Raw genomic sequence first — 14,808 nt, forward strand, 5'->3', positions numbered from 1 at the left:
CAAAACATATCACTGGTACACTCTACCCTTAAAATTGCATGAACAGAAATAATATTAGCATGTATGAAAATAATTATTCTCAACACACCTTTACAAGTGATGGTAGTTGAAATTCATTCTCTTTTCCTTACACCCTATGCGGAAGTAGTGTAGAAAATGGCTATACAGATGGCTCTGTAGACGGACTAGGATCCTGGGCGCAGGTAGTGTAGGTGGCGGCTACACCACTACACTTCCTGCTAGTCAGTCACCAAAAACATGCGCGTGCGCATTCGCATGGTTTTGAGTCTGCTCCCATCGCCCCTTTGAACAGTACATACCCCCCCGCTTACCTCGTCCCGCCAGAGCTCCCTCAAGCGATCGCACAGACCGAAAATGCGCCCGGCATGATGCCACGGGATTGCACACTTGTAGAGCGGTGAATTCGAAAAGGAGATAGCTGTAGCGTTCAGAGGCTCATGTTTCTTGCATGTGCAGACAGTACTTTTATCCTTCGCGTTGCAAAGGAATAGTTTTCTTTTATAATTTATTCATCTTTGGGTGTGCACTTGCTAACATGCGTATACGCACGCGCCGCCACTGTTCTGGAACATACAGACATAACTGGAAATAAAGTAAAAGATGAGCTGGCTGATGCAATTCTAACCCCAATGTTACCAAAACTTAAGGCCCTGAACCTTAGGTGCCAGTTGCACCTTCAACTAGGATGGCTATGATAAGAATGTAAGGCTCTGATCATGGGCGTACCCAGCGAGGGGCAGGAGGGGGCGCTGTCCCCCCCTACAAGCAAAAATCACCAATATCTTTAAGGAAAATAATATTTTTTCAAGCAAATAATTTTACAAACAAATAAAGAGCTTTTTTTTCTTAGGTCCCAAATGCAACAGTCTTAGCAGCCCATGGGCATGCGTCGCTGAGAGAAAAAAGTAACCAAGGATAATCTGGCATGACTTCATAGTGCAATGGATATTTAATTAAGTTAAATAACAAATGGAAATCCATGTACTAAGAATTAAAGCAACCACAGTATCCACTTAGTTAGATTAAAATACACGCAAATTCACAAAAAATATTTTTTTTCCTTCCAGATAATCTCAACAACTGGAATATCATAGAAAGAATGCCATCCAAATCCCTGAAATACTTACCGATTCCTTCATCATTGGAATCTGGTGTTGTGCTAGAGTTGTGCCTGTCCAATCTTCTTCTCCTCCATGCTCTTCCCTCCCCAGCCTCTCCAACCCCCTCTACCGCCTCTTCTTCCCCCCCTGAATTTCTCCCAAACTCTACAGTCTCACAATTTGAACCCGAAGAGGCCTGGGGCTTCCTTAAAGACACTGACAAAGACTTCACCACCAAAGGAGGACTCCCGGGAGGTCTTTCCACCACTCCTGCATCCTCCATGTTAGGAGTCTGCAGCAGCGGTGAAGGCCTACGCGTCCATGAATAACAGGATGGCACTAAAAGGTGAGGCGTACCTGAACCATCATGGTCTGAGCATGTTGGCGAGCTCTGACCGTTCCCTCCCACTCCACCCGGGGGAAGGTTCAAGAAATGCTGATGGTGGTTCTGAATGGATGGGTGAAGCATGGTAGTGGTGCCTAGGCTGGCTCCTGCACCGAGATGAGGGTGAAGGAACTGTCCTGTCCTGTGATGTGGGAGTAGAAGGTGGGGACCGTGATGGGGGTGATTGCTGCCGGGGTGTTGATGCGGATCCTCGGCATCGGTGGCATCGGATGGGCAGAGGGGGTTATTGGATCCTGCCCTAGAGGGACCGGGACTAGCCATGGAGGAGTATCCGGAAGAACTTAAATTGGACTCGGAAGCTGTTCTTTCACCTCTTGAACACATTGAAAAGGGAGATAGATAAGTCATCCCGGTTTGACCACCACACTTTGAGTTATCGTCACCAATCCTCCGGCCACCTGGCCCGAGCATGCTTCCTGACGAACGGTAGGAGGAGGAATTGCACCTCCCACCGTTACCGTCAGCACAACCATCTTCAGTCTCATCGGATTCACTCATGGTGGCAGTGACTGTGATGACGGGGGGACACATTGGCAGGTCCAAAGAGTTAGGCTTGTCTGGACCATGGAGGAGAAGTCTTTTGTTGCTCGGCTGGGAAACTTGCGGGGAGAGAGGTGGCTGAAAAAATATTGGAGGCGGGTACGAGTGATGTTCTGAAAGTCTCCTTCTCGGAGGTGGGGAACCGATTGGCAACATCATGAGGGGGCGGTTGTTGGGCACTGTCGTCCGTGTGGGGGAAGGTTGTTGAACTGTTATCATTGGTATAACAAGGGGAGGAGGGGGTGAGAGGGTGGACGTTGGCGGGGCACTCTTGGGCACAGAACAGTTCCCGGAAGAATGAGTCTCCTCAGACATGGTGTCCATGCCTTCCGGGGAGTCTTCCTCCAGACCTTCATCTCCAATGTCATCATCCGTGGCCTCCAAGGCTGCGGTATCCATGGAGAGCCCTTTCTGCTTCTGGTGTAGATGATCCTCCTCAGCCTTTCTCTCCTGTTCCTCCTCATCTTCTTCATCCTCTTCATCCTCCTCTGATTCATCATCATCTTCGTCATCATCTTCATCTCCTTCATCATCATCTCCTTCATCGTCCTCTTCCTCCTCATTCTCTCCCCCTTCTCCTCCTCCCCCACCATCCCCACCTCCTCCCTCTTCCTCCGGACTCTGTGTGACGCAAACCCTAGCAGGCTCTTCTTCTTCCTCCTCTTCATCCTCTCTGTCGTCAGTTTCCCCATCATCACCACCACCTTCTTTCTTCTCTCCACCTGTTTGCCCGGCACCGTTGTTGTGGAGGGCAGTCTTTTGAGCATTATCGTCCTTGGACATTTGTTGTAGGAGTCCAACCCTAGTTGGGGATGGTGAAGGTGAGGGAATCTCATGGATTGGGGAGAGAGGGGGATGTTCTCCGCCACCCATGCAGGAAGATGGTGGTTCGAGGAATATAGAGGGTCCTCTCGTCGATGATATGCCTTCCTTGTTGCTCATCATGGCATCGACGACTGTCACTTGGATTTTATTCCTGTTCGACTTCCTTGGAACAGCTGGAGAAGTCCCCGTAGTGGATGCTTGGAATGATGAAGAGGAGGTAGAGGAGGAGACTGATGAGGATTCATCGGAAGCAGGGCTTGAAGGGTGCTGAGCACACAACGAGTCTTGAGTTGGGGCTGGGGTTTCTGGCACTGGTTTTGGAGGAGGAGCTGCTTCACTGCCACTGCCAGAAGCAGATGAAGAACCCATCTCTGCTGAGACACGACTAAGAAGACGGGCAAAAGTCACCTAGATGAACGAAAAATGTTAATTTAATCAAGAGAATTTTTGAATTTGCACATATTTTAATGCTACACATATAATTATTAAAATCAGTGAATTAAATTATGCCTTTCATCCCAAAATGGGAGAGGACCAAACCATCACTTGATTACTTGTTCACAATAAAATAACCAGAGGAGATGCACGTGAACAATATTTATCAACCGAGACTTCAGTAATTATTGTGTATTGCCAAGGGTGAAAAATTCCATGGACAAAAGCTGCACCACATAAATAAAATTATGCAATATCAAATCAAATGTTATATTGATTATTTGAAAATTAGGTTACTACTTCACCATGAATAGGATCTATCATTAACAAAATAGTCAATTTTTTTTAAGTGCATGGAAAGCATGAGACTAGGGATATATCTTAGCTACTGACTCATTTTAAAGGCTATAAATAATGAAATTGTCCGTTAAAGAAAGGTTATTATTTCCCCAAAAAATGCCCCAAATGAGCTCCAAATATCACACCTTCTCATCAAAGTATGAAAGAGCTATGCAATACCATACTCTCTAAATTCAAACTACCTCCAGAAATCGTAAAAAAATGTTTATGCATACACTATATTGTATATTACTACATAATAATTTACAATTAGGATAAATACTGTGTGGGCTATCAAGCTATATATGTATGTTAAAAACCACATATTTCACAATCAAATTTATTCCCTAACTTAAAAGCAAAGCTTAATTTTTATGTGTTACTGCTCATATTCAGACCTTCTTATCAAGTCGGCTGGCAGTGGGAGGGACAGGTGGCATAAGAGGTGGTCCAGGAAGAGGCTCTTCCAAGACAATATCATCTCCAGAAGAAGCACCTCCAGCTCCCTCTCCCATAAACTTTGTCTCCGACATGTTGGCAGAAGTGGACTGAGAATTCTGAGTACACTCCCCAAGTGACAGGGTTTCTGAGGGTGGCAGTGAAATAGATAGTCGCGCCACAGCAGTGATTGGGGGCTTTGGTGCTGATGACACCAAGCTTTGTAGAATTTTTTTCTTCTCAGCCTCTGCCATTATGGCAGCAGCGGCTGCAGCTGCTCCAGAAGGAGTAGCAGAATGTTTTCTGGTGGGACTTGAGTTGTTCCTCTTTTTCCGGCTGGAAGGTGAACCTGGAAGGAGAAACATTTGTAAGAATTGGGAGAGAAAATGAGGAAGACCAAATAAGTTTAAGGTTGAATATCCTTTACATTTCATGCTTCCTTTATGAGTATACTTCTGCATCACATTTTGAGGAAAATATGTCTAATGTATATACTTGAGAATTTCATTGGATTGTTATCAGGAGCAAAATGTATACCAGATTTTTCATTTTTTATCTAGCAACTTCCTGGAACAATCTTACCATTAGGCCATAGTGTCCCCATGAATACTTCTGCAAAATTATGAAATCCATGGAAATAATTATATTATTCAAGTATTAACTCAGATCAAAAAGATTTTTTGATATCCCCTCTTATAATTGAGGTTACTCAACGATACGACAGGAGTTATAAACAATGGACACTCAAATTTATTGGTAAATATTTTCTTGCGCCTGTCTTTTTTGTAAGACACTAGACTAAAAAGGAAGTTTTCATATGTACTATGCTTAAAGAGACACAATGAACCACACATATATTATTTACAGAGAAGTCAGAAGGAAGACTTTTTAAAATCAGATTACAGGAAGAAATTTTGTGATTTTCAGAAACAGAACTCAAGAAAATGTGAGTACTTCTCTAAAACACATTTAAGTTTTTGAAAATCCTGACATGCATTGAGAGATCATATATAGTGTGCGTTCAATGACATCATCATTACCATCAGGATTTTTCTTTTTTATCATTCATGCTAGTTAATTTTATTTGTTTTTTTTTAGATCCATCCAAGTTTATCTAGCACTATAGATAATTCACTAGTAAAGCATCTAACTGCATCTTTCTGCAGGGACAGTATATACATGAAGAGTTTCAGTGACTGAGACATCCTATACCATAGTCAGTACCATTTATTAGTATGCCTACCTAAAATACTTAAGTTTATTTCACACCAATTCTACATCTAAAATCGACTGATCATTTGTACATTTTAATTTTTTTCTAGTTTACACACCAACTACCATGAATGATTACGATACTGCATAAGCTAGTACAAATGAAGAGACAATCACAGTCAACTCAGCTGAAGACGGTGCAAATGCAACGTATATGTATATATAACCAAAGAACAGCGTGCAACCAGCCTTGAAGCCACTAAAGCTGGGACAGAGGTGAGATAGAGACAAGAGTAGAGAGAGTATATTCAGAGAGAGAGAGAGTACGGGGGAAGTCGGATGCGTGTCTGTTGTGGGAATGAAGGACAAAGCCTTACGTCTGGGTGGCAGCTTAAGCAAGTCATCCAGACTGAATGTTCTGGCTGCGGAGGAGGAGGAAGAGGATGGTTGGTGGGAACCACCAGACCCTAAAAGGTGGGATGAGGACGCTTGGCGGTATGGGATCATGGGAGCGTTGGGCTTTCGGTTCGGGACTGCGGGCGTGTTTGGGCCGGTAGGGGAATGTGTTGGCTGGGGGCGTTGCGTCAGCGCCGATGTCCCGCTGCCTCCTGTCAGGCTCAGAAGAGATGGTTTTCGGATACCCAGGCGTCCAAAGAGGGACCGCGGCGGGTGGGGTGGCTGCTGTCCCCCGGGATGTGCTTGGTGGTGGTGGGATCCCTCTACCGCAATGCTGTACCCCTGCGCTCCCCCCAGGGACTGCAGGTTGTCCCTAGCGGAGGAAGATGCTGGTACTCCTGTGGGGAAAGACAAAAGGGGAACTCTGCTAGGGAGCCTGCTACAAAGACACGCACAGAGTTGGCTAGATAGAATTCTACTTCATTCTAATATTAAAGAAGTCGATAGCAGAGATTAGAAGTTGATAGATCAGTTGTGAGTAGAACATATATGGACCTAAGCATAAAGACTTTATAAATGGTGATACATATTTACAAGTACAGTAGAGCTTCATTATATTCGTTGCAATTAACCAATAGTGTATTGAATCATCCACGTATTAAGCCAGCCTCCCCAATTCCTCAACCATAACCCCTTTACAACCAGTTTTTTAATAGAATGGTGCAAAATATGCAGGAAAAGCATGGCACATCGTATAAGAGAGAGCTTCATAGATGATGACTGAATTTATCAGATCATCTGCTATGTTCAATTATCTTATCAGCCTGCCCCTTCCATAGGGATGGATAAATGAAGCTCTATTGTGTGGCACTCATGAGGTGACTTCCAGGATAGCTGTAGCAGGAACTGCTTTAAAATCTACAGGGCCTTAATTTCTACTTTTCTCAATAAAATATGATATAATGTGATGTGTTGAGTTGTTTTTGAGGATATTAAAACTTATATTTTAAGGTCATGAGTGTCTGTAAAAATATGAATGAGTTTAGATTTTCAATGGAGGATGAAATTATATGAAATATATATCCTCTTCTCCCAGCAGTGTGAGCGTTCCTTTTTGAAAAAAGGAGGGTAATCTTACATGCTGACATGCATACATATGATGTAAGTTAATTGCTATGAATTACAGATGGTTTTGTTTTAATTTAGTTATCTGCTGCATGTAATATGAATTAGCTACTTAATGATTTCTATGCACAAATATTCAGAATACCTTCAAAAAAGCAGTCTATTGGTCCCATTAGTTATAGGCTTTTTAACATTACAAGATAATTTCTCTGCGGAAAACTAAATTCATAACTGAGACAAAAAATGTATCATATAAATTGTGAAATTATAAGCTGAAACAAACACTTATAGCACTGAGATCCAATGAGCACTAGTCAAAGTAACTGGTTTGGATTGATTGTAAGTGGGCCATAAATATGCCAGTATGTAAATGTTATATGTATGTATCTGAGAAAAGTAACCGCTTCCAGATCACTAGCATCGTATAGTAAAAACTAGCATACAGAAAAAGGCCTTACATGTTAAGAACTGGCTAATATAAATAAGTAACTTAGCTGGTTGGATTACTACAGTATAAGGTATCATAGATGAAAGGTTATATCAAAATGATAGAACAGCCCAAGGCTGAATATGCATTCCAAATCACGTACATATTTTCAATTTCTTTGATTTGTTTCCTCCCTTCATTAGTCAGAAGAAATAAACATATGCATTATATTGTTGCTTCATGATAACAAAAACTAATTTGTATACACACAATGGCCAATCATGCTAGTGAAAGGTCTCAATGCCAATTAAAAAACTCATTGTTTTTCACACCAACAAGAAGATTTTTGCAAAAAATTATGGTAGAAATAAGAAAAAATTATCATTGCCAAATTTTTTAATGCATAAAATTTTAGCCATGGAATTCAAAACAACTGATTTACTGCATATTTTATATCTATGTCAATTGCCTTCAAATTTAATATCAACAAAATTAGTGTGAGTACTTTTTTGCAAACAGTTTTTAGCAGACAAATTCCATGAACTTGATTTAAACTATCAAAATATGTAATAGGAAATAGGTTATAATATGCAATGGGTACAAATTTGTTGCATAACCATTTTCTTATATTTTTGTCAAGGAGCACCAGTGAAATTATTGTAAACAAATCATAGCTGAACGTTAATTCTTTCTTAAGTTTACACATTCCTACTGTTCAACCAGTCACTTTTCTTGATTTAACAATTGCATAAAACCTTTGGTATCATTATGAAATTGTCAGAGCTTATTAAGCAGGCCATTGTCAACAATAATCTACATGTATCATATATTACAAAATTTAACTGTAGTTTGAGATCATATTATTTTTTCACTAAAAAATAGGCATATATGAGAAAGCCTCTTCTACACATCATGAATGTTTTAAGATTATAATGCAAATTTTAAAGGATAATTTTGGCTTGGGAAAAAGAAAAAATGAGACTGATTGAGACGGTGCATTGCTTCATCTTATTATTCTTTAAATTATAGGAATAGCATGAAAGCATGAAAAAATCAAAAAGGTATATTTAATTATATATCCACTGACATGACTGAACAAAATTTAACTTTCAATCAATGGCTGCATAGAAAAAGTAATCATACCAGTAGCATTTGTAATTTTCATTTGTATCTCTTATCAAGGCATAATTTCCACACCAAGTATTTTTTTTGTTGATTTTTTTAACAAAAGTCATATTTGGTCTGAGCTTACCATGGCGTGTCCTGTCAGCTTCTTCAGCAAGAAGCTTTTCAAGTTTTTCAGGAAAGTGCCGCTTTGCACACCAAATGAGTCCAATGATTCCAAGAACAACAGTAACAGTTATCAAACCTAACCAGAATGGCTCATGAAGCATTCTTTCCGATAGTGGCTTGTATGGAATCCTCAGCATGCGCTTCTCACATCTTTGGCCTGGTGAAAAGACAGTATTGGCATTCAGAGAATTTTTAAAATGCAAGTAAATTCAGAAGCAATGAACAATTGCTGATTGATTTTTTCATATAATTCAAAGAACATTGGTAGTAACATAGCACTCAATTAAAAACTAGGATTATCATGCCAGGAAAGGGTAAGGATTTCATATAAATCAATGAAAATTGCAAAGAGAAAGTTTGGGCAGTTCTCCAGTATAGTGGCATTTCTACCTCTTACGGTAGTAATTGAACTCTTATCTCCTTTATGAAAACAAACTTAAAATAATAATTACCATAGCTGGATTTAGGGGGTGGCACATGCCCCCCCTAGATGCTTGTAAAATAGACAAGATTTTTAATATGGTTATCATTATGTTCATTTTACTTTGTGCATTATGGAGCCTCACTCATTTAATTTAATATTAATAACTCCCCTATCAAAATAAAGAATATTTTCTACAGAGATTGTTGTATTTTGTTTTTGATGTCTAATACAAGAAGACCGCTCAGACCCTTGTGCCCCCCCCCCCCCCCCAGAAAAAAATCCTGAGACCTACAAATGCCTTTTTGGGGGAAGGGTGTTCAAGGAGAATACACTGATGTAAGCTACTCCATAAGGCCAACATAGCTTACTTTATGTTTTCATAGTGCAGGAAACTGAGAATCAAGGCAGGGGACTGAGATTTGAGGTACAGGACTTGGAGCAGAGGCAAGGGACTATGAATCGAGTCTGGGGGTTGAGGATTGAGGCAGTGTACTGAGAAATAGGCATAGGACCAAGAATAAAGGCAAGGACTTGAAAAAAGTTATAAAATAAAGAATATACCTATTTTTTTGTAAGGCTAGAAAATGTTGCGGTACACACACTGTTTTAACCCATTACATACACAACTTGTATGTTTTTAGATTTGAAAATTGGTCCATAAAATTTTTACTTTACTGGAGAATCACCCATTGCATTTGGTAAACAATGAAAATATTCACGAGACAATTTCTACCATAACATGAGTGAATAATGTTTTTTAGAAGGTATTCATCTTACAGCTAAAATTGATATTGGTATTAAGATGGTAAGGCTTCACTCCTATCAAGTAGCTACAATTCATTTTAGATTACACCATGTACTCTTTTATGGTATATTTTCTATTCATTTAATATGTTTCACCATCCTTAGAATCATCATGGATTTCGATTTGAAAATTCTTGATAATGCTTTCAGTTCCAAAAGTGCACTTGATGAATAATAAAAATAATGTAGAAGAGAACAAAGCACATTCTTTAACAAATAGAAGGAATTACCCTTAAAATTTTCACACATACCTTCCCACCATGCATGACAGCGGCATATAAAAGAATGAGGCCCTTTTTCCAAGCAGTCCCCTCTCCCTTCACATGGGTTATCAGCACAGGGCTTTGGTCTCTCATCGCATGTGATTCCTGTATAACCTGGAAAACAGTTGCAAGTGAATCCAGGCCCTCCTCTCTCTGCATCTTGACTCAGAACACAAAGTCCATACACGCATGGCTCTAGATCACAGACTGTGAGTGCACAGAAGAGCCCTGAAAGAAAAATGAAAGTTGGGTCAAAATTATGCGTAGTTTACAATGCACATGTTTAATTCACATTTATCTGTTTTCCTATTACAAAATATCTCATCCTGATGATCAGTTTTGATGCTAATTTGAAGTTGCATAACAGATCACTGAAGATCAAGTGGATGAAAATAATGGCAACAGACCTCATAGATGTACATGGATACATTTAGGAAAAAATTGTTTACAAGAAGAAAAGTACTATATTAACATGGAAGTGTAAGGTAAAGGAAAATAGATGAGAGAACTGCATAAAAAAATCTCAGGTGATGATGATTAACAATTGATAGGTAAGTAAACCCTATGTTATGGCCAATAAAATAATTGATGAAAGATTCCAAAAAAACTTCATAGAAATTTAGTATGATAAAAATTAATGATATATAATATAATGGACACCAAAGTGTACATTTAGCCTGATCAAAATTGATTTTAGGCCAGCCTAATATGTATATCCCCCTTCAAACTGAAGTTCTACCATGCATTACAATTTGGTAACAATATTAAATGTATGAATTCAATAAATAAAATAATTATTGGTTAATATCTTGCATTTTCATATTGGATCCTTGAAAGATGGCATGAGAAATATTTGTCAAATCATTAAGTCTAACTAATGCAAGGAAACCATAATTCATTAATTTTTTCATGCTCTTACAAAAGCAGGCTAATATTAAAGAAAATATTCCTTTCTATTTCTTGCACCACAAGTTTAAGGTGATGTATCCATTACCAGTATAATATCCTTTGCATTGGCAAGTCCTTCTGCTACGCATGCCTGGGCCCCCAATGCATTTTCCTCCGTGAAGGCATGGATTGGGATAGCATGATTCCACAACGGGTATTTTGCTCTCGGAATAACTTGATACGGCTAATCCCTTCTCATCCCGGTTCTCCTTTGTCCTTGCTACAAACTTAGAACTACTTAAGATCTTCATTTTGTAATTTGGATCTGGAAAATAAAAGTATCCTTGGTATTAAATTATTCTTTATTGAAAATAAACGAATGACAGTGAAGTCATGGGCATGTGTATTTTAATTACAAACGCTTAGGTTTTAATTCGGAATCATGCTTTCTGTTAATGACTGATATTTTTGATGCGTGGTTAGTTACCCATACAACTTTCTGTCATCAGTATCTATGCAACCCACAATACGAATTATATCCTCAAGTATAGGCAACGTAATAATTAATCGTGAAGAGCTTGAGGTGATCTGTTTACCATTTCACTGCTCCATTCATATTTTGAGAAATCATTGTCTTACTGAAATACAAGTTGAACTTTACCAAAGTGAACCCACTCATACTTTTATACATACTTTACATATCTGAATATTTATGCTAATTTTATGTAGGCATTTCAGCATTCAGATATTGAGCATTAATTGATAGTTAAATCCAGTAATTATTTTTCAGATATATTAGAGAGAAATCTGAATATTTCTGCTCAGTTTCAGCTTATAAACCTACAGTTATTGATGAATATTTGATCACCTGATCTTAATGAGGAAAAACCTGAAAATTTATTTCTATGGATACAACCAGTTTAAAGAATAATTTTATCAAATAAAATGAAAAAATAAGGAATGCAGTCCTTCCACTCACCCTCTTCAACCTTCACCATGGCGTTCAGCCGCGGACTTTCCCCTTCCTCGCTGACCACGTACCTCTGCACCACCGAGATCGAGTTGAGATACGAAGTCAGTGATAGGACGGACCCCGGCGAGTGGCACAGCAGCCAAATAGACCCACCTCCACGACCCGAGTACCTGTCCCGCACCTCGAGGTGCGGCGGACCACTGCACGACTCCGGGGACGGCGCGGCAGCCGCCTCGCCCCCGGGTGCAGGCGTGGATGTCGTGGAAGTTCCGTTGGGGGCGACGGTGGCGGGAAGGGGGGAGGCTTCGTCTCCGGAGGATGCCACGGCGACGTCCAGCAGTCGAATTCGCACCACGTGGCCGTGCGGGGCGAGGAGGCGCTGGACGAAGTGCATGCCGGGAGGGGGCTCGTCGGGGTAGTTCAGGTGCAGGAGGGGACCCCGCGTGTTGTTGCCCAGGATGATCACGTGCTCCTCAGAGGTACTGCTCTCCACTTTGAGGGCAAAGAAACAGGAAGTTTGAGGTAAACACTGGAAGGAACTCACTCGTTGTTTAGACCGGTAACCTCTACTCACTTAACCACATTGCCCAGAATTTTTCTGCCGTCTTCATTTTTTTCTCACAATTATTTATTTTTCATGGTACGTATTCCGCTAAAATATATTCATATTCACATAACACTGTAGTTATATCATTGGGGTAGCCAGGAATTTCGTTCAGGGGTGGGGGTCCAAACCATAGGTGGAAAGTGTTTTAAAAACGGTACTAATTAGAAGGTTTTAAACTAATTTCATCACTTTTCATAACAAAAACTCAATTTTTCTAAGAAATCTTTTGTAAATTCATGATTTTTCAATATTTTGTTTTCTTTTATGAAGAAAATTAACTGTTATTTATACCATTTTTACGGGTAGCGGTCTTTTAAGTTAGACACGGGCTATGATGTTATCAATTAATATAAATGTATACGATGAAATGTCTAAAAAATACAACTTGTCAAAATGACGAGTGATAGTCCTTCTAGTCATACGATCCCGGTCCTTCTAGTAATAAGGGGTAAGATATATTTACAAAATACCCCGCAAGTCGCCTTATTGTCTGTGTGGAGGGGGTGTTAGGACACCAGCCTTTTGCATAACCAAAAAGAAGAAAATCGTCGTTTTGGTAGAGTGCACTGCCGCAGGGCGATTTTCGTTTGTGAGGCTTATTTTAAGTAGGAGAAAAAATATAAACATTTCCTCACATTAATAGTTTAGATTTTATTTACACGTAGCATGCGTAACTAAGATATTCATTTTCTTTTCTACACCTCGGAAATTGAAATATACCTTTTCAGGGGCGCAGCTAGGAATTAAAGCGGGGGGGGGGGGGGGTTTAGGTGCAACTAATACCGCAGTGCGTGGGGGTATGGAATACCCACCAGGATAAGTGGTTGGTGCTAGATTAATAAATTGCGGAATTTTAAGATAAACGGTTCAAAACGGTAAGTTTTACGGCTTTCTAAGGGATATTTTATTAATCCTTACACTATTCTATCAGTAATATCAATCCAATTAAGTAAAATGGATTAAACCTAAAAATTTCCCTGAGCTCTGGGGGAGGTTTTAACGCCCAAAAACCCCCCTCGCAGCCCCCCACTGTACCTTTTGGCCATTTAAAAAAATCAAAGAATGGTTAAAATTTAATTTTAAAAAGCTATTTGTAATGCAAAGATGTCATTATCTCTGTAAAAAATACAATGAAATTCTCCAGTCAAATATTTTGCCCGTGACGAGATAAAGAAGACGACCGTTTCGCCGTTCTCATAGTTTTATGCGTGTTCTTCGTCACTCTTTTGACCGTAGGAGCTATACGTTTACGTTTAAACTATGTTTATTGATTTATTGTTGTGGTTGAATAAACAATGAATAAAAAGATACATGACACGACCCTTTGGAGCTTCGGAAGGATTTTATACAAATGCTTTAAGTTAAGCGTTCTACCTTTTTTGCGCCAATAGTAGGTTTCATTTTTACTGCATCACTACCTAAGTGTAAAACTTTGTCGAAAAACAGTGTCCGCCATTTTTAACTGCATGGTAAGAATTTATCGATGATATTCTTTAAGATTACGGAAAATTAAAGAAAAACTATGGCAACAGATTATGTGGTTTTTTATTCCGCAAGAATCCAGCTATAACTTCACCATCTACTTACTCTGGAAGGTTTTCAGAGAAAATTGAAGACGCGCGTTTGCATGGAAATTTGCTCACGTTTGACCCTCTGTATCTTAGTAACGTGTAAGACCGATGTCAAATGAAGTACACATATACTTGAGTTTCAATCATTTTTTATTATACCAGCGAAGTTTCAAGTTTATAACTCAAAAAGAGCCATTTTTGTAATTTTGTCCGGCTTTTTCCGATTTCCGCCCACTGTGCAATGGGATAAATCACCGGGAAAAAGAATCTGGCCCCTTCTGGCCATCAAACTTACCCGCTCTGAAGGTGGCCTTGAATCCTTTCCCCCGCGGCTTGTCTCCTGTCCAAAGGCGCACCATGAGCCGGTCCGCGGCGGACAGGAAGACGCCGTCACCCAGGTGTCGGAGGGCCAGCGATCGGTGGGGCAGAGATGATGGAGTTGAGTCGGCGTCTGTGATGGTAGGGTCGTCGCGGAGGCGGGTGGGGGCGAAGGGGCGGAAGGGCCGCCTCCCGGCCGCCCCCAGCCACAGCTCCACCCCCCCCACCCTCGAACACCTCACTCTCCGAGAACTCTAGCCAAACATGGCGGCCCGCTGTGACAGGATGCAATCAGAGGTATGTCAAGTATTTAATATGAAACATTATCGAACGGCAAGCTGCATGGATTTCAGTTTGTCGCTCGATAACAAAAGTAATAAACTCCTGAATCATTATTTTTAAC

General features: G+C 40.2%; 1 protein-coding gene across 1 annotated transcript in view; it reads right to left on the minus strand.

Annotated features, from left to right (window-relative positions):
* The window catches only part of LOC124164442, a 36,557-nt gene extending 22,029 nt beyond the window's left edge, over positions 1-14,528 (minus strand). The window contains exons 1-8 of the mRNA XM_046541766.1: positions 14,383-14,528; positions 11,916-12,401; positions 11,043-11,261; positions 10,037-10,276; positions 8,517-8,714; positions 5,694-6,110; positions 4,065-4,453; positions 1,149-3,300 (exon numbers count right to left, since the gene is read on the minus strand). Coding sequence (XP_046397722.1) covers positions 1,149-3,300; positions 4,065-4,453; positions 5,694-6,110; positions 8,517-8,714; positions 10,037-10,276; positions 11,043-11,261; positions 11,916-12,401; positions 14,383-14,446 — 4,165 coding nt within the window. The 5' untranslated portion in view covers positions 14,447-14,528. The remainder of the gene's footprint in view (positions 1-1,148; positions 3,301-4,064; positions 4,454-5,693; positions 6,111-8,516; positions 8,715-10,036; positions 10,277-11,042; positions 11,262-11,915; positions 12,402-14,382) is intronic.
* Between the last annotated feature and the right edge of the window lie 280 nt (positions 14,529-14,808).

This window comes from Ischnura elegans, chromosome 8 (assembly GCF_921293095.1).
Source record: "Ischnura elegans chromosome 8, ioIscEleg1.1, whole genome shotgun sequence".
Classification (NCBI taxonomy): Eukaryota; Metazoa; Arthropoda; class Insecta; order Odonata; family Coenagrionidae; genus Ischnura; species Ischnura elegans.